Source organism: Leiobunum rupestre, chromosome 7, assembly GCF_980474605.1.
Source record: "Leiobunum rupestre chromosome 7, qqLeiRupe1.1.hap1, whole genome shotgun sequence".
NCBI lineage: Eukaryota > Metazoa > Arthropoda > Arachnida > Opiliones > Sclerosomatidae > Leiobunum > Leiobunum rupestre.
Genome location: NC_143390.1, coordinates 23,314,462 through 23,332,729, shown reverse-complemented (window position 1 = coordinate 23,332,729; position 18,268 = coordinate 23,314,462). Strand labels below are relative to the sequence as shown.

General features: G+C 39.2%; 1 protein-coding gene across 2 annotated transcripts in view; it reads left to right on the top strand.

The window, feature by feature from the left end:
- orb2 (cytoplasmic polyadenylation element-binding protein orb2) overlaps positions 1-18,268 on the top strand; it is a 127,996-nt gene that overhangs the window by 30,369 nt on the left and 79,359 nt on the right. For both annotated transcript variants that reach the window (XM_090181318.1, XM_090181319.1), the window contains exon 2: positions 16,978-17,092. In XM_090181318.1, the coding sequence (XP_090037444.1) occupies positions 16,978-17,092 (115 nt within the window). The remainder of the gene's footprint in view (positions 1-16,977; positions 17,093-18,268) is intronic.

Here is an 18,268-nt window from a genome sequence, read left to right as displayed (position 1 = left end):
GAAACTAATTAAGTCCCTCGGAATTGAATTCCTCGCCAGCATTTCTGTAATTTTAATGGAAAGAAGAGATAGATATTTTGCTCTTCTCGCGGCCCGAAACTCTTCGATAATCCTTTATTACCCCCACCTATGACGTCAAGTCGCTTACGTACTGATGACGTTTGATTTTCTAATACCCCCCCCCCTCCCTGAAAATCCTGTAAAGATTAACCTTTACCTTTTAATCCTAAGTTAGTTATTTAATCCTTACATTCCCTTTTCATTGAGTGCTCGCTTCTCAAACTGGTATTTTATATTAGATACAGTCATGAACGTATTTAGGTCCCTAAGAACCTTGAACGGTAACATTTTATTTTGTGCTGACACGCTCGTATACTTTTCAAAATGACCACGCCCTAAATCTAGTCGAAAATAAGGTATTTTATTATCGAACGGCACAGATTGAATAGGTTTGGCTGATTTAAAAAATAAATCATGATTTAAATCAAGTGATTTTTTAAAAAAAAAAGTCATTCGATTCAAATCCCGAATCCACTGACAAAAGGAGAGTACCCGAGGTGTTTATTTCCAATTTTGTTCAAAGTCGGGCGTAATGTAGACCAATATGAGATATGAAATTGCCCAAAAGGAGACGTTGCACTACATATTCGATTTGCCATGGCAACCGAAAATGTTTTTGGCCACTTAAAACAAAAAATCTCCATTTAAAAAGCCTGGAATTTTCTCGGTTTTACTGGAAAATTTAAAAAAAAATTAAAATCACGAAATGGGTAATTTAGACCACATTTAGGTAAATTTCATCAAGTTTGGGTAAATTGGAACATTTTTAGGTAAAATTGTAAAATTTTTGGGTAAGATGAGGAAAAAATCTTATTGTTTTAAGTGGTCAAAAACATTTTCGGTTGCCATGGCAAATCGAATGGGTAGTGCATCGTCTCCTTTTGGGACATTTCATATCTCATATAGGTCTACATTACGCCCGACTTTGAACAAAATTGGAAATAAACACCTCGGGTACTCTCTTTGTGAGTAAATGTTTTACGTTTTATTTCTACTAAAAAAAAAGTGTATACTTACTTTTCTATACCCCAAATATTTTTAAAACCGTTCTTTAACAAATGATACGTTTAACTCTTTAAAAAATATGTTTTATGTAACGAGTTAAAATTGTATATATTTCACAATGAATATAATTTTTTTAAATGGGTGTTATTCAAAGAACGTTACCCAGTGCATCTGGGATATGAAACTGTAATCTAGGAGCAACAAACACAACACCCCACACAAGGAGAACGCAACCCGTCAAAAGTCGTGGATTTTCTTGTGTACGTTTTTCATTGGCTAGACGCTTCAGCGCCTGCTGCCGTCGGAAGGGGAAAATTCTGAAATTGTCTTCCCCCCCCCCCCCGCCCGTAAAACGTTCAGCGTAAAGGCTCGTGACGCTCGTCCAATGAAATTCTTACACAACCCTTCGTTAGCGTGTTTAAAGGCTAGCTGCGTTCTCCTTGTGTTTGTTGCTCCTATAGATCTCGATACAGTAAAGCTATAAGTTACACTATTATTTTCAAATTAATATTATTTGGTGGGTTGGTAAATTACCGTATGGTTGTAGTTTATTCGCGACCGAAACGAGTCTAGTTGGCGTAATGGCGCTAGCTTCTCCGAGGGAGCACCTAGGAAAGTTCTAACAAATTAACTTTTTTTCTTAAATAAACTTATCAAAATATAAGCAAACGATGCAAAAATTATATTAAAATGCAAGTATCATTATTTATAAAGTCAAATTTCCGAATAACGTTGAGGTAAAACTAATAGTGTCTGCTTTAGCCGCTATACCTATCTAGGGGGCGCAGGGTTACCTTTCGGTCGCGAATATTTATAACAATATTATTTAATATTACATAAACTTTGATCCATATACAGGGTGCCGCAGAGCGCCTTCGACACACTCGTGTATGAATTGAATGAAGTTTTCGACAGTCCTGTATAATTTTTCCCGACCCACCGGTATAAAAATATATTTCCCGACCCACCGGTATAAAAATATATTTCCCGACCCACCGGTATAAAAATATATTTCCCGACCCACCGGTATAAAAATATATTTCCCGACCCACCGGTATAAAAATATATTTCCCGATCCTCCGGTAGCAAAATATATTTCCCGACCCTCCGGTAGCAAATAATATTTCCCGACCCTCCGATAGCAAATATTTCCCGACCCTCCGGTAGCAAATATTTCCCGACCCTCCGGTAGCAAAATATATTTCCCGACCCTCCGGTAGCAAATAATATTTCCCCACCCTCCGGTAGCAAATAATATTTCCCGACCCTCCGGTAGCAAATAATATTTCCCGACCCTCCGGTAGCAAATAATATTTCCCGACCCTCCGGTAGCAAATAATATTTCCCGACCCTCCGGTAGCAAATAATATTTCCCGACCCTCCGGTAGCAAATAATATTTCCCGACCCTCCGGTAGCAAAATATATTTCCCGACCCTCCGGTAGCAAAATATATTTCCCGACCCTCCGGTAGCAAAATATATTTCCCGACCCTCCGGTAGCAAATAATATTTCCCGACCCTCCGGTAGCAAATAATATTTCCCGACCCTCCGGTAGCAAATAATATTTCCCGACCCTCCGGTAGCAAATAATATTTCCCGACCCTCCGGTAGCAAAATATATTTCCCGACCCTCCGATCTTAATTTTCGGAAACAAGCTTTATGTAAATTCCACCTGTCTTTGGTAACTTTGCGGCAATCCGCGAGAATGATCTCCCCCTTCAACTTCAAACGGAATGGCATCCGGTGGCTGGGCTTCTACTAGAGAAAACGGAGTAATATTTTGGTCAATGCTCGATGAAGTAGGAACCGGGTAATGTGGTAGGCGGGTCTCCCTCCTTTTATCCGTACCAAGTGGACGTTTGATTTCAAAGAGAGTGAAAAGGTTCTACCCGGGAGAGTCGGACGAGACTGGCGTCGAGAGTAGAGCTCTATGAATACGCGAGAGATACGCCTATAGATATGGCTGGCGCTACCGATCAAAGTAAACAACTAATTTCCTCGGCGTGCTTTGCCCGAAAGCGTCCAACAGGGCGGGGCGCTATTAGATTCGGCAGGGGCGAAAGCGAGGCGTATTCGGCTTTGTTGATGTTGTAGTTCGGTCTTTAAGCCTTTGAAGCCGCGCGGAATCCCGGCCGGGATCAGATTTTCTCCTCTCTCTCACCACCCTAATCCCCGCGCTGGTCGCTCGGAATCGCCCCGTCGACTCGTGACAGCTATTTCCTCCTGACTTTACCTCGCACCGCTACCCGTTGACCGTACCGCATCCTCTTCCTTTGACTCCCGCTGTCCAGTAAGGTGTCGTTTCGAATGTAGCGATCGGTTCGTGTAAATATTTCAAACGGCCATCGAAGAGAGGGTGAGCCGGCTCTTCTCCCATAACTAATCCCGAGGTTTTCGCTACTAAAACTGCTAATAATAAAAGCTCTCTCTCCTTACATCTCGATACATGTACGCTTTATCAAGCATTGAATTAAGTCTCGGAATATATTAGTGGTTTCCAAGGCAACCGTCATTTTTCCTCCTCGTACCTATATTTATCCGCGTTCACGCCAAAACGCGCGAAATACGGATATTGAATATTCATCGCCTCTTGCTATTATAAACACCCAAACATCTACCTACACACTCTGATAGTCCATTTATTATTATTTTGGTCCCTTCATTTTTAAACGGTGAATGTTTATATAAAAATTCCTTTAAGTGATAAACTTTACTTCTTCTTCCCACAATCGAAAAATGTCATTTCTACGCGAACGTTTATAATATAACTCTAACGAGGGAAGTATCCACATAGGCAGGAATCCATACCTCTACTTGGAATGCTTATCCTGCCGTATCGCGTATCTGACGGCTTTGGCCCCGCCTACGAGAGAAAAAAATCCCCTTTGCTGCGTTCCCCTCTCACGTTGTTGTTTGTTAAGATAGTGACGTCAAAAAAACCGTCAGCCACATCGAGACGAAAATCTGCCGCGATAAGCATTCCAAGTAGAGGTATGGATTCCTGCCGTTGTATATAGATTGCTCTTTAATGGTTGACAAATAACCACTTTTGCATCGACGTTGATTTAAAGCGCTATGTCGTGGCGATTTTATAATAATATTATTATTATATATTTCTAATTCATTACACACAATCCTAAAGGATTTGTGTGTATTAGTTTGACGTATGGTGTCCGGTGTTCGCACGATTCCTCGCGGTACGTTAGAGATACAAAGACACATGATACTTCAATTAATTGGAAATATCATGTCCTCGCCGGCATTAATAACATTTGTGAGATCAGGGCCCCGGAAGTGGGGCAGTTGCCCATTTTAGTACTTGTTGGCGATTTTCAACTTAAAATGTAAATTACATTTTTAGTTAGTACTGATTATTTGTGAACAAAGTTTTCGGTTGCATTAAGAAATTTTAATTTTAAGTGAGATATTTCTGAACCTCATAACCCGGGTACGCACTATTATGATATTTGAATTTCGTACCAAATGATACAGGTGCCATCTAAGTCCAAATAAATTCGTTCACGTGTCGCTACTTCCTTTCCAAAACCAGATAACTCGAAAAATTCGGTTTGTTTGTAAATCAAGTTAAATTAATGGGTTCGCGTTTCGCTACCATATTTCCAAAACCAAGTAACTCGAAAATTTCGATTTGTCTAAAAATTAATTTAAATTTAAGTGTTCGCGTTTCGCTACTTAATTTCTTAAGTTAACGTACATGGTGATTGGAAATTTGTTCAAATTTAATTTTTTTATTTAAAATATAGTTAATACATCGGGGGGATTGTGTTTACTTAACTGTCCGTGATCTTGCTGTCCACTAAAACCACCTCCATGAAGCAGGGTTATTGATTTTTATATTTATTTTTTTAAATTTATTTGATTTAAATCAGATGTGTATTGATTAAAAAAAATCTTTAATTTTTATAACAATTTATGAGTGATTAATATTGTGAGTTGACTGGTAATGTAAACCAAATTTGGAATTAATCTTAATTAAATTTAATTCCTAATTGAAAACAAAAAATTATCTGTATTGACATTGCTACAGAATCTACTTTTGTAAATTTTCATTGAATAGGTGATTTAAATCAATGGTTTTTAAAAAATCACTTGATTTATCTAAATCGGTTAACCCAGCCACAAAGAAGCTTTATATTTTTACAAAGTCGTCTGTGTAGTTTCGTACAAACCACCTATAGACGGTTGACTATCAAAGGCGAGGGCCAATCAATATTAACAGGGTTGTCGCACGTTATTGAAATCAGGGAAAAGTCAGGAAATTTAATAATGGGCCTAAAAAGTCAGGGAATTTAATGATGGGCCTAAAAAGTCAGGGAATTCGATTTTCTCTTGACACTGTTTTAGGGTAATTTTACTCTAGATCTAGGACACATTCTATGATTATCATTTATTTCCTTGAAAGTATGGCTAATTTTTTCAACATTGCAATAACCTTTTTACTGAAATATAAGTCCATTGAAATTTATCAACTTCTAATAAAAGTAAAATTTAAAAATAAAAATTTGGCCTTAACATGGTCAGGGAAAATCTCTTAAAATGGTCAGGGAAAATCTCTTAAAATGGTCAGGGAAAATCTCTTAAAATGGTTAGGGAAAATCTCTTAAAATGGTCAGGGAATAATCAGGGAATTCGAATCTGAAAATTAGGTGGCAACCCTGTTTAGTCTAGGACGTCGGCTCACCCAGCCACGCTAAAAGTAATTTATAAAGCCGAATTCAGTATTGGAAATTGAAAATACGGATATATTGAGGGAGGAGCAATATTTACGAGTAAAAGGGTTTCTCCTAATTGCAGCTGCCCTCGGTAGCTCAAACCTCAGTCAATCACTAATTCACAACGTGGAATCCTGGCGGACCGAGGCTTACCATCCCCGACCAATAAACAATCCTCTTGGCTAGTGGCCAAGCGTCAACCTTATTCTCCGACGTAACAGAGCGAGATTTAGATGCTAGAAATAAGAATTCCAACGGGGGGGGGGGGGAATTAATTAGATAAAACGACCGCACTCATTGAGGTCTAGGTCTAGTATAGAGTGCCGAAGAATTCTAGAAAATAGTTTTTCTCTATTTTTAATAGAGATAAAACGATGTAGTTTTAACGAGTTTCGAGAGACTTCCGGTTGCGAAGAAAAGGTACTGGAAGAGGAGGATTTTAAACTTTAAACTCAGTCTGGTTTATTTTTAGAAATTGATCAGACTTCCTCGTTCCCTCTGGCTCTTTCTCAACTCGGAACAATAAGAGCGTTTCAATAACCGCGCCGCCATCTAACGGCTGTAATAATTACTATTAGAAAACTTACTTTTCGCGACCAAAAGTAATCGTTAAAGCCTGGTTTTCACTTGGCGGAAAATCACCGACAGAAAGTTTGACGTCGGCGATATGGTTTTCGACGTTTCGCTCACTGTCGGCGTTTTAGCATTTTCACTTGGCGTTTTTTTAGGGCGGAAATAAAGCGATTTCTTTCAGGCAGCGAGTTCGTCGTTTTTCGTCTGATAGTGGAGATTTAAGCCTAGGCCTAAAAATGGATTATTTATCTGATCATAATAGTGAACTATTGATTAAAGCTCATGTAAGCATTTTAAATTTAATGTTATTTTACATGATCTATCGTGTTCAAAGAAATATGAGTTATGAAAGATCGGTTTGTGTGAAAGAAACATACTGGAAAAGAAGGCAACAAGGGTATAAAAAAAAACACGTTCCAAAATTCACAGAAAAGCACGTGGCCGAGTTCCGGATGCGAGAAGCGGGAAATTAACCATCCCCCTGACGTCACAGTCACCTTTCGAAAATGGTTTTTGATTGGTTGAAAAAGAGCGAAATCGCCCAACTGAGCGAAAAAAATAGAAATGAAAATCGCCACACAAAACCGAAAACCGACGGAATTTCCGCCAAGTGAAAACCAGGCTTAAGTCTACGCTGGACGGAATTAAATTATTTTTCTTTTAAGTCCATCCTCTTTCGGAGCTAACTAAGTACCCGTTCATTATAGTGTCTGCGTCTTATAATTTCAAAAGGAATTGGCGTAGTGCCCCGGTCCGTGTACGATTTAATACCTAATTTAAATTTAAATGATGATTCTTGCGGCTCTTCTCCGTCGCGAGGGCTTCGCTTTGGCGAAATTAATCTATTTAGTTGATTAGTCCAAATCTGGTTTCGGAGTGTAAAATATATCGACAATTAAAGGTCCTAAGTTACGCCGCGCATTCTTAGATTAGAGAGAGGACTCGTTCCGGAATTGATGATAGTTTGTAGTTTGGCCATATTTAATCCCGTAAATTGATTCGCTTGGAATCGATTGGTCCCTATTGAGATTCTACGGTGTGCAATTAAACTAGGAATAATAATACCAAATTAAGCGCCTTACTTGATTCGAGATTGTAAAACTATATAAATTAAGATTTAAGACGGATTAAATTTGGTGTTCTCCCATATAAGCGAATCAATATACAAGGTGTTTCAAAAGGTTATGCAAACATTTGAAGGAGTTGTAGGGGGTGAGTTGAGAAGTATGCCTGTTTTTTCCCATTTTCCTACGATGAGTGCCTGATAGCTTCAAAGTGTGGCCTACTAGCCTTTGGAAATAGGCTGCAACGAGCGCAAAACCAACCAGCAGGGAAACGCGAACATTAAGGTTTGGGTTCGTGTGATAGGTAAAAGGACTTTGAACAAATTGAGGTAACCAGCGTAAGAAACTTAAACAGTATTTAAAGTCCCTGGTGCTTGGTTTTGCACTTGTTGCAGCCTACTTCCAGGGGCTAGTAGGCCACACTTTGAAGCTCTCTGGCGCTCTTTTCACTCATCGTAGGAAAATGGGAAAACACAGGCATACTTCTCAACTCACCCCCTACAACTCCTTAAAATTTTTGCAAAACCTTTTGAAACACCCTGTATAGCCTATATATATTAGGAATGCACCGAAATATCGGCCTATTTTTCTATATTGGCCGATACCAGTATTAGAAAAATATTTTTAGGAAAAGCTTTTAAAAATAAGAAAATTATCGATTAACTAACTAATGATAATATGTTATTTGATAAGAATAATAATCATAATAATAATTATTATTATGAGGTTAGCGGGATCCGATTTTACCGAATCAAATAAATATTAGGCGTTAGCTTATATAAATATACTTTGGATCCGTTGATAATATAGATTGGGTTGGCTATATGTTCAGATGATTATAATATATCCTTTTGAGTTAGGGTTAGGTTAGGTTAGGTTAAGTATGTCCGTACTGAAATTGTTATGCCTTGTGTAATTTGGGTTCAATGCATTGCGATTTTTGTGAAATTTAGCGCTAGCTTTTCAATTAATCTGATAGTTTTTTTATTTAAATTCATTTACACTTTTTAATATATTTTTTAATTTGTATGTGCCAGAAAACATTGAATAAAATGATGTTTAAGTATAGCGTAGTAAAAGATCCTCGAAAATTTATTGGAAATCCGCAAAAATTGTAGGATTTGTTCGAATGGGAATTAGTTTCCCACGGACGCGTAATACCATAAGTCCATAACTACTCACGCGTAAGTATAACATTTTCTATACTTCAAAATCTGAAATGTTTAAAAAAAATAACTATTTGCTAGTAGAACATCTCAGACACTCCAATATTAATAAATTAAATCTTAACAATTTGAGGAATTCGGACGTCATTTCGTCTTACATAAATTTAAAATAATTTGGCAAAGGCTTGAATCGGCATTTTGGCGGGTTTTAAGGCTTGTATTACAAAATTGACTGTGTTATATATTATACGTAGTCGAGGGGCGTTTTCGGATTTGGCGCAAATTATTGTTGCTCGAACAAGCCGACTTCGCATTAATTACTCTTTTAATGGAATATTTTCCCGAATGTTTGATAATAATTAGTTCCGACTCGAAGCGTCGGAGTAAAATTTTCGCCGGCGAACTGGCGAACGAACGAATATGTTCTGCCTTATAACTCCTTATTGATGTTTGTTCGCCGCCTCCGAATGGCGGCGCTGCCCTCTCCGATTACGTAATAAATAGACTCGGCTAAAAACGATATTTCCTAGACTGCGTGTTATGGTCTTTTGACTCCGCGTCGGCGAAGATTAGTTGCCATGGGTCAAAATTATATCCAACAGTCGCGTCTGTCTGGCCGCCGTCAGAGTTTTAGAGGGGAGCGACTGCTTTTCGATGTATGTAAAAGTCTAGCAAAGTTTTTGTTCGTTTAGTTTAGTCAAAGGTGGTTTCGAGATACGTTAACTTCACCCAATCGACGCGTTTGACCGAACAGTCTACTCGGAGAGTTACGGGGGTTTACGCTAGACACCGCTATTGGGCCTTTTAAACGGGCGGTAAAGGAATTATGATTCTCTCGTAGACGGTTTTAGGATCGGTGTCTAGAGTCTAGACCAGGCTTGTCTCGGAATCAACTACTTAACTCGCTCTCGGTCGCTTTAGTTCCGCAACGACTTACTTTATATATTTATTGGCATAGTGACCCAGACCTTCCTTCATTCGAGCGAGGTTTAAAATTTCCAAGGTAGACGTCTCAGCCCAAGCCACCCGCCGACAAACACACTCTGGAATCTCGGACGCGCAGACAGACAGATAGGCTGGTACTCGTGACTGGGTGTCTCGCGTGCGATGGTCGAGGGATGCCCCACCAACGCGCCAGAGACTGAGACGCGGCGCGGTTCGGCAACCTCCTTTAATCCTTTCCCGAAATCTGTACTTAATGTTCCGGGGAAGCTTGGGTTTTACGGCCGTACTTGTCTGCTGCCACCCTATCCGCAGCGATATCTGACTATAATGTACGTCTGAATAATTTGCCGTCGCCCACCCACTCGCCCTACCGAATATATTTTCTTTGATTTAACACGTAAGTTTTCTCGCCTCCAATATACGTATATTTTTTCTTAGAGGGCCATTGTTGCGTACGAGCTTATGTCTCTAGTAGTTTGCGATATGCCATTTTATCCTTTTACTGATGTCTTTATTATTATCATTTTACGAGCTTATTTTTATATTTAATTAATTTCCAAGATTTATTTGTGTATTATTTTTCCACTGACAAGCACGCTGTCATTGTTCAAGGCCTCTGAGCGTATATACAATTATTAATAAGAAATTACATTTTCATCTCTTTTTCGTAAGTAAATAAACGCTATAATATTTCATATTTTAATAAAGATGAAAATATGATTAATGTTAGAGTTGGTAATTTTCGGGAAATTTTTTATTCTAGACAAGTCTAAAAATTTAGTTTTACTTTTAGAGGCGAAAATGCCGCTAATCATGGAATGAAAATCTTTTTTCTTTTTTTCGGAAAAATACGGAAAATGTTCCGAAAAAACTGCCTCGGTACTTTACCGATTTAGAACTGTAATCCATCTATTTAGTTTGGGAATATATCTATCTCTTAGATAGGAGATTATTAATTAATCGACTGACTTAAATAATGGGCATATTTTACTTAGTAGTTTTTCGAATAAAATTGGCTTCGAGACAAAACGTTACGGGTCGTTTAGCTTATCGTATGTTTTTGCGATAGAAAAATTCATTTTACTCAAATTCGAGTGAAATAGACGGATTTCGTTTTACTCAAATTCGAGTGAAATAGACGGATTTCGTTTTACTCAAATTCGAGTGAAATAGACGGATTTCGTTTTACTCAAATTCGAGTGAAATAGACGGATTTCGTTTTACTCAAATTCGAGTGAAATAGACGGATTTCGTTTTACTCAAATTCGAGTGAAATAGACGGATTTCGTTTTACTCAAATTCGAGTGAAATAGACGGATTTCGTTTTACTCAAATTCGAGTGAAATAGACGGATTTCGTTTTACTCAAATTCGAGTGAAATAGACGGATTTCGTTTTACTCAAATTCGAGTGAAATAGACGGATTTCGTTTTACTCAAATTCGAGTGAAATAGACGGATTTCGTTTTACTCAAATTCGAGTGAAATAGACGGATTTCGTTTTACTCAAATTCGAGTGAAATAGACGGATTTCGTTTTACTCAAATTCGAGTGAAATAGACGGATTTCGTTTTACTCAAATTCGAGTGAAATAGACGGATTTCGTTTTACTCAAATTCGAGTGAAATAGACGGATTTCGTTTTACTCAAATTCGAGTGAAATAGACGGATTTCGTTTTACTCAAATTCGAGTGAAATAGACGGATTTCGTTTTACTCAAATTCGAGTGAAATAGACGGATTTCGTTTTACTCAAATTCGAGTGAAATAGACGGATTTCGTTTTACTCAAATTCGAGTGAAATAGACGGATTTCGTTTTACTCAAATTCGAGTGAAATAGACGGATTTCGTTTTACTCAAATTCGAGTGAAATAGACGGATTTCGTTTTACTCAAATTCGAGTGAAATAGACGGATTTCGTTTTACTCAAATTCGAGTGAAATAGACGGATTTCGTTTTACTCAAATTCGAGTGAAATAGACGGATTTCGTTTTACTCAAATTCGAGTGAAATAGACGGATTTCGTTTTACTCAAATTCGAGTGAAATAGACGGATTTCGTTTTACTCAAATTCGAGTGAAATAGACGGATTTCGTTTTACTCAAATTCGAGTGAAATAGACGGATTTCGTTTTACTCAAATTCGAGTGAAATAGACGGATTTCGTTTTACTCAAATTCGAGTGAAATAGACGGATTTCGTTTTACTCAAATTCGAGTGAAATAGACGGATTTCGTTTTACTCAAATTCGAGTGAAATAGACGGATTTCGTTTTACTCAAATTCGAGTGAAATAGACCAATTTCATTTTACTCAAATTCGAGAGAATGATATAGACGGATTTCATTTTTCTCAAATTCGAGAGAATGGTATAGACGGATTTCATTTTTCTCAAATTCGAGAGAATGGTATAGACGGATTTCATTTTTCTCAAATTCGAGAGAATGGTATAGACCAATTTCATTTCACTCAAATTCGAGAGAATGGTATAGACCAATTTCATTTTACTCAAATTCGAGATAATGAAATAGACCGATTTCATTTTTCTCAAATTCAAGAGAATGATATAGACCAATTTTATTTTACTCAAATCCGAGAGAATGATATAGACCAATTTCATTTTACTTAAATTTTAGAGAATGATATAGACCAATTTTATTTTACTCAAATTCGAGTGAAATAAACCAATTTTCAAATTCGACGAAACTTGTATATCTGAAACCACGAACGACTCCCCAAACTTCGATGATCCGTTTAGGCGCAATGAATATGTAAGGTAATATCCCACCCTAACCCTGGCACTCCGAAAGTGTATTCGATTTATACGAAGCTTATTCGCCACTTCTAAAAATCGGGGGCAGACTTTACCCCGTCCCCACTTTCGTCTACTCAGTCGGTCGAAGTGGAAGTCCCTCCGCGTGGCGATCCGTCGCCGACCATGGGCTGCCACGCGTGAAAATGATTCGCCCCTGGCTGAATCCTCTCGGAAGGCGTTCTACCATGTCGCCGGAACCCCTCCCGCCATCGGGAACCCAGGCGGCAGGGGGTGGGGGTGCTATAGCCCCCCTCCCGCCTGGGTTCCCGCGCGACAATTCAACGCCCGAAGGAGATTGACGAAAAATCGACGAAGTATGTTACGGCCTCTTAACTAACTCCCCCTCCCCCCGGCCGTATCGACACAGTCGTTGGTGACTCGCGAAACCCCTTTCACTCCCACCCTCGCGGCATTCCGATCCAGTTTCGCTCGTCATCTCGAAAACGGTTCGAGTCACCCCCCCCCCCCCCCCGTGACGACCATGCCTAATCGGGCGGGTTGCGTGAATTTATTTGGACGATTGAATCGTTCATTCTGTTTTCAACTCCACCGTCTACGTTCGGTAGAAAAGATGGCGACCTATTTTTTTATTATTTAAATTTTATATTGGAAATCTATCATTTATTTTGGGTGGTATTCGGTATTAATTTGGGCGGGTTTTCTAGAAAGCTTGATGGTTCCGGCAACACCGCTTTTTGTTTTCGATTGTTTTATTCTCCATAATTTTTATTGATTGAAAAAGCGTCAATATTGGACTGGATTTCGATTTATTTTGGGCTGCCTTTCTAGATAGTGTTTTTTATGTTTTGTTCGTTTTATTCTTCATAATTTCGATAGATTATAAAAATAGTCAATATTGGGCGGAATTTCGTATTAATTTGAGGTGGGGTTTCTGGATTGTTTGCCTGCACCAACGACCTGGCAAGTTTTTGGTCGTTTGGTTTTCCTTAATTTTGATTCAAAAAGCGTTAAAATTGGGCGGGACTGGTATTAGTTTCAGGGTAGGCAAAAAACCGGCTTTTTTAAAAATGGAAAAATCCAGTATGGTTAAATCCAGTTGTAACCGGTGGTTTAAACCGGTTAAAACCATTAATAAAAAATTATCAAATTGCTTATATCAAGCCCTCGTGGCTCAAATTTCCCGATTTAAAAATTACGTTTTTGCGCGTGACAGTACCTTTACATTGTGAGGTATAGCAGACTTATTTACCCGCTTTTATACCCTAACATGGCAGCGTATTTTCACGCGCAAAATTAATTTTAAGATACCCTAATTGCTTATATGTTAGCTCTCATTACTCGCGACAAAAAGTGAACGTTAAGTTTTGTCAATGTTTCTAATTAATTTCTCAATTTTTTTATAAAAAAAAAGTGGTTTTAACCATGGATTTTATTTGGTGGTTAAAACAGGCTTAAACCAGGGTGGATTAATCCAGTCTGGCTGGCTCTTGCCAACCCTGATTAGTTTGGGCTGGTTTTCTAGATAGTGTGCTAGTCTGGCAACCATTGTTGTTGGTAGTTTTATTCTCCATTATTTCGATAGATGGAAAAAAAGTCAATATTGGGCGGAATTTCATATTAATTTGAGGTGGGGTTTCTGGATTGCTTGCTTGCTGGTACCGGCAACCTTGCAAGTTTTTGGTCGTTTTGTTATCCATAATTTTGATGGAAAAAGCGTCAAAATTGGGCGAGATTCGGTATTATTTTGGGCGTTTTTTCTAAATAGCTTGATGTTTTTGGTCGTTTTAGCTCCTGGTGTATGCGGTGGTGAAGGTGAATAATATAGTAGAATCTATAGCTCCGTATAGGTCCCCGGGAATCGACGTATTCTCTTCAACGGCACTCGATATAAATTTAATTCAGGCGTTATTCGATTGGTATTAGTTCTCTCAATCTACCTATGCCAGTGCTGGGCCGCTGTTTTTGATCAAAGGGGTAAAATCAACTTCAAGAGTGCTAGGAGGAAGAGGCGACTATTGTGGCTGTGCCATCTAGGAGCAACAAACACAAGGAGAACGCAGCTAGCCTTTAAACACACTAACGCATTGTTGTGTACAAATTTCATTGGACGAGCCTTTACGCTGCACGTTTTACGGAAATGGGGAAGACAATTTCCGAATTTTCCCCCCTTCCGACGGCAGCAGGCGATAATTGCGTCTAACCAATGAAAAATGTACGCAAGAAAATGCACGACTTTTGACGGGTTGCGTTCTCCTTTTGTGGGCAGTGCTGTGTTTGTTGCTCCTAGCAAGGACAGTAGATACAGGGACGATAAAGTGTATTGGCGGCCTCTGTTGGAATATATCACCTAAAACGACCTAAACGCAAGGAGAGTTAGTTGTAAACAAAAAAAAATGGCGGTCACCTAATTTTAGCGGTTCTTAACTAGGCTTAAGTGTTCAAAACAAATGGGCATTTTTTTATTTACGCTCGTAGTTTTATTTTTAATTTAACATCAAAATGGTAAAAACTAACTACAATAATACTGTCCATGGTGAACCACGTCTTAACCATGGCCGCGGTTTGTTTACATCTAACTCCCCGTGAATATGAAGACGTTTAAAATCAATTTTTTTTTCCTGCTTTCTCGTCCCTGTATCTACTGTCCTTGCTCCTAGGTGCCATCTGGTTCTCCATAATTTAAAGCCTCAATATTGGGCGAGATTCCCTATTAGTTTGGGCGGATTTTCTAGATAGTGTGGTAGTCCGGCAACACCGCTGGACATTTTTGTTCTTCTCACGAAGCGGCGGTTCTACAATAGTTCTTTTTATAAAATAACCTTGGCCATCTTGTTGAAATGTTGCCTCCCCGCTTCAGCTGTGGATCCGTTTTCTCTCCCACTAAAGAGCTTATGAACTTATTCTTAGGCATTGGCTGAACTATTCCAGGGCAACATTTCAACAAGTTGGGCAAGCGTAAAGACATTTTATAAAATCAACTATTGCCCGAAGCCTCGTTTCCCGAAATGGCTCTCGCAGGGTGACCAGACTTCCTGTATTTTCCTATAATTCGCCTATTTTATATCTAGCCTATTTAGTTTCCTATATTTTCCTATAATTCGCCTATTTAGTTTCCTGTATTTTCCTATAATTCGCCTATTTTATATTTAGCCTATTTAGTTTCCTATATTTTCCTATAATTCGCCTATTTAGTTTCCTGTATTTTCCTATAATTCACCTATTTAGTTTCCTGTATTTTCCTATAATTCGCCCCTAAAATTCCTATTTTTCCTATAAGTTTCCAAGCTTTTCCCTGGTCACCCTGCTCTCGGAGAAATTCCATTAATTAGTCCTCTCCGCTGGATTGAGAACTTGATTTTTCTGTCGCCGGAGATACCTGCAAAGTTTTAACGAGTGCGGCCCAGTGATTAATCTCTCCCGTTTCCAGCTTTTTGCTTTTCACCGCCCGATCAAGCGTCATCCGCGGCCGAAGTCTCCACTGGCAACATTATCTTGTCTCGGACTGCCCTATTTAATCCCATCGCTATTTTTCCGTTTTAGCGCGCGCCAACTCTTTCCTCCTTTTGTTTTATGGCTCGTCCTGTTTCATTGAATGTGACGTCCTATTGTTTCCCATCTCTCTCCTCAGTTCCTTTTCTTTGCTCTCGGTCTTCGGCGGATTAATCCGAATGCCGACGTTCGCGAGTATAATCTTTTCCGGTTATTTTAGCCCCGCACCCGGACCCCTTTTATAACCAATTAGCGCTACGGGTATTCCAAATTGCGAGCTGGGTTCTGTTTCGAGGGTATATACAGGGTGTTTCAAAAAAATTTAAGGAGTTGTAGGGGTTGAGTTGAGAAGTATGCCTGATTTTTTCCCCATTTTCCTACGATGAGTTAAAAGAGCGCCAGAGAGCTTCAAAGTGTGGCCTACTAGCCCCTGCAAGTAGGCTGCAACGAGCGCAAATACAATCAGCAGGGAAACGCGAACATTAAGGTTTGGGTTCGTGTGATAGGTATAATTTCAACATGGATTTCAATATACTCCTATAATTTCCTATTTTTTCAAAATTCCTATTTTTAGCTAAAATGTTCCTATAAATTCCTATATTTTCTATGAACTTTCCTATAATTCCTATAATATTAAAAAAAAATCGCTGGGAGCCTTGCGATGAGTGAAAAGAGCGCCAGAGAACTTCAAAGTGTGACCTACTAGCCCCTTTACGTAGGCTGCAACAAGCGCAAAACCAAGCAGCAGGGACTTTAAATACTGTTTAAGTTTACTTTTTTACGCTGGTTACCTCGATTTGTTTACAAAGTCCTTTTTTACCTATCACACGAACCCAAACCTTAATGTTCGCGTTTCCCCGCTGATTGTATTTGCGCTTGTTGCAGCCTACTTCCAGGGGCTAGTAGGCCACGCTTTGAAGCTCTCTGGCGCTCTTTTAACTCCTCGTAGGAAAATGGGGAAAAAACAGGCATACTTCTCAACTTACCCCTACAACTCCTTAACATTTTGGCATCACCATTTGTAACACCCTGTATACTACCTTGTCTGATTTCGCCGCTTATCCGTGTAGATCTAATTAAGAAGTTGCGCCCCGCCAATTGGTATTCTTCTTATATCGTACGGAGCGCTCCGTGATATTAACCACAGTTGTGACGTTTTATTTTGCAGGAACGAGCGCTAACGAGTAACATGAATGCGAGTCCTCTAGACACGATCCGCTTCCCGATGGAGCAGCAGTTGCTGGATATCATGAGGACGGCCGACAGCCAAGACCACTACAAAGGTCTGTTGCTTTTACATTAGCCGTACGTCCAGCCTGTTCAACTAAGGATGCACCGATATATCGGACTATTTTTCTAATATCGATATCGGTCGATATCGGATTTAACGAAGCCGATATTGACCGATACCGGTAGAGCCCATTGAGTTGGGAATATTAATCTAGAGGTCCAATCGAAACGTCGGATTTCAGTATTTCGCGAAACAAGTTTTTAAAAATAAGAATACTGTCGTCTGCTCCCATCGGCGTCCCAAATGACGAGAAAACGTTATCATTCTACCCGTGGCGCCGTCTATCTCTCAATGATTCGTTCAAATAAGACGCGTTTTCAAGCAAAAAGATTTTTTTTCTTCAAAATAATGGATGGCGCCACGGGTCATATGATAACGTTTGCTCGTCATTTTAGAGCAGACGGCACATTCGTATTTTTCAAAAACTTGTTTCGCGAGGAGCAGATTTGATTGGATCTCTAGATTAATATTCCCAACTCAATGGTAGTGCCTAGCACCGCCGATCCAACGCTGTCGCCGATATTTTCTCTGGTGCCGAACCGCCGCCGCCGATAAATTTCGTTCCATCCGCCGAAAATTTTTGAGTTTTCCTACGTAACTTCATTACTTTTTTTTTTTTCAAAAACGTTTTTGAATTTTTTTTGAAATTTTTATAAAGGGGGTGGATAATGTTTACCCCTTCACGCCGCTGCCGCCGAAAAAAGCACACCGCAGGGGATTTTTGGAAAATCGGTGGGCACGCCGCCGCCGCCGGGTGTTTTTTGCCAAACGAAATCAGCTAAGTCATTTACTTAGGCACGCCGCCGACGCCACCGCCGATAAATTTTGTTCCCGCCGCCGAAAGTTTTTGAGTTTTCCTAGTTAACTTTTTTCTTTCAAAAACATTTTGGAATTTTTTTTGGAATTTTCAAGAGGGAGGAGACATTTTTTCCCCTTGGCAAAAAAAAAATACACACCGCAGATGATTTTAGAAAAATCGGCGGGTCTTTTTTGCCAAACGCCGCCGACCGACATTTAATCGGCGCTACGCTCTAGATAGTATAAGGAAAATATTTTCAGGAAAAACTTAAAATAGGAAAATTCTCAATGAACTAAATATTCGATTGGTGCTAGAAAATGTGAATCACGTAAAATGAAGAGAAACATTTTCGGATATGCTCTTGCAAAC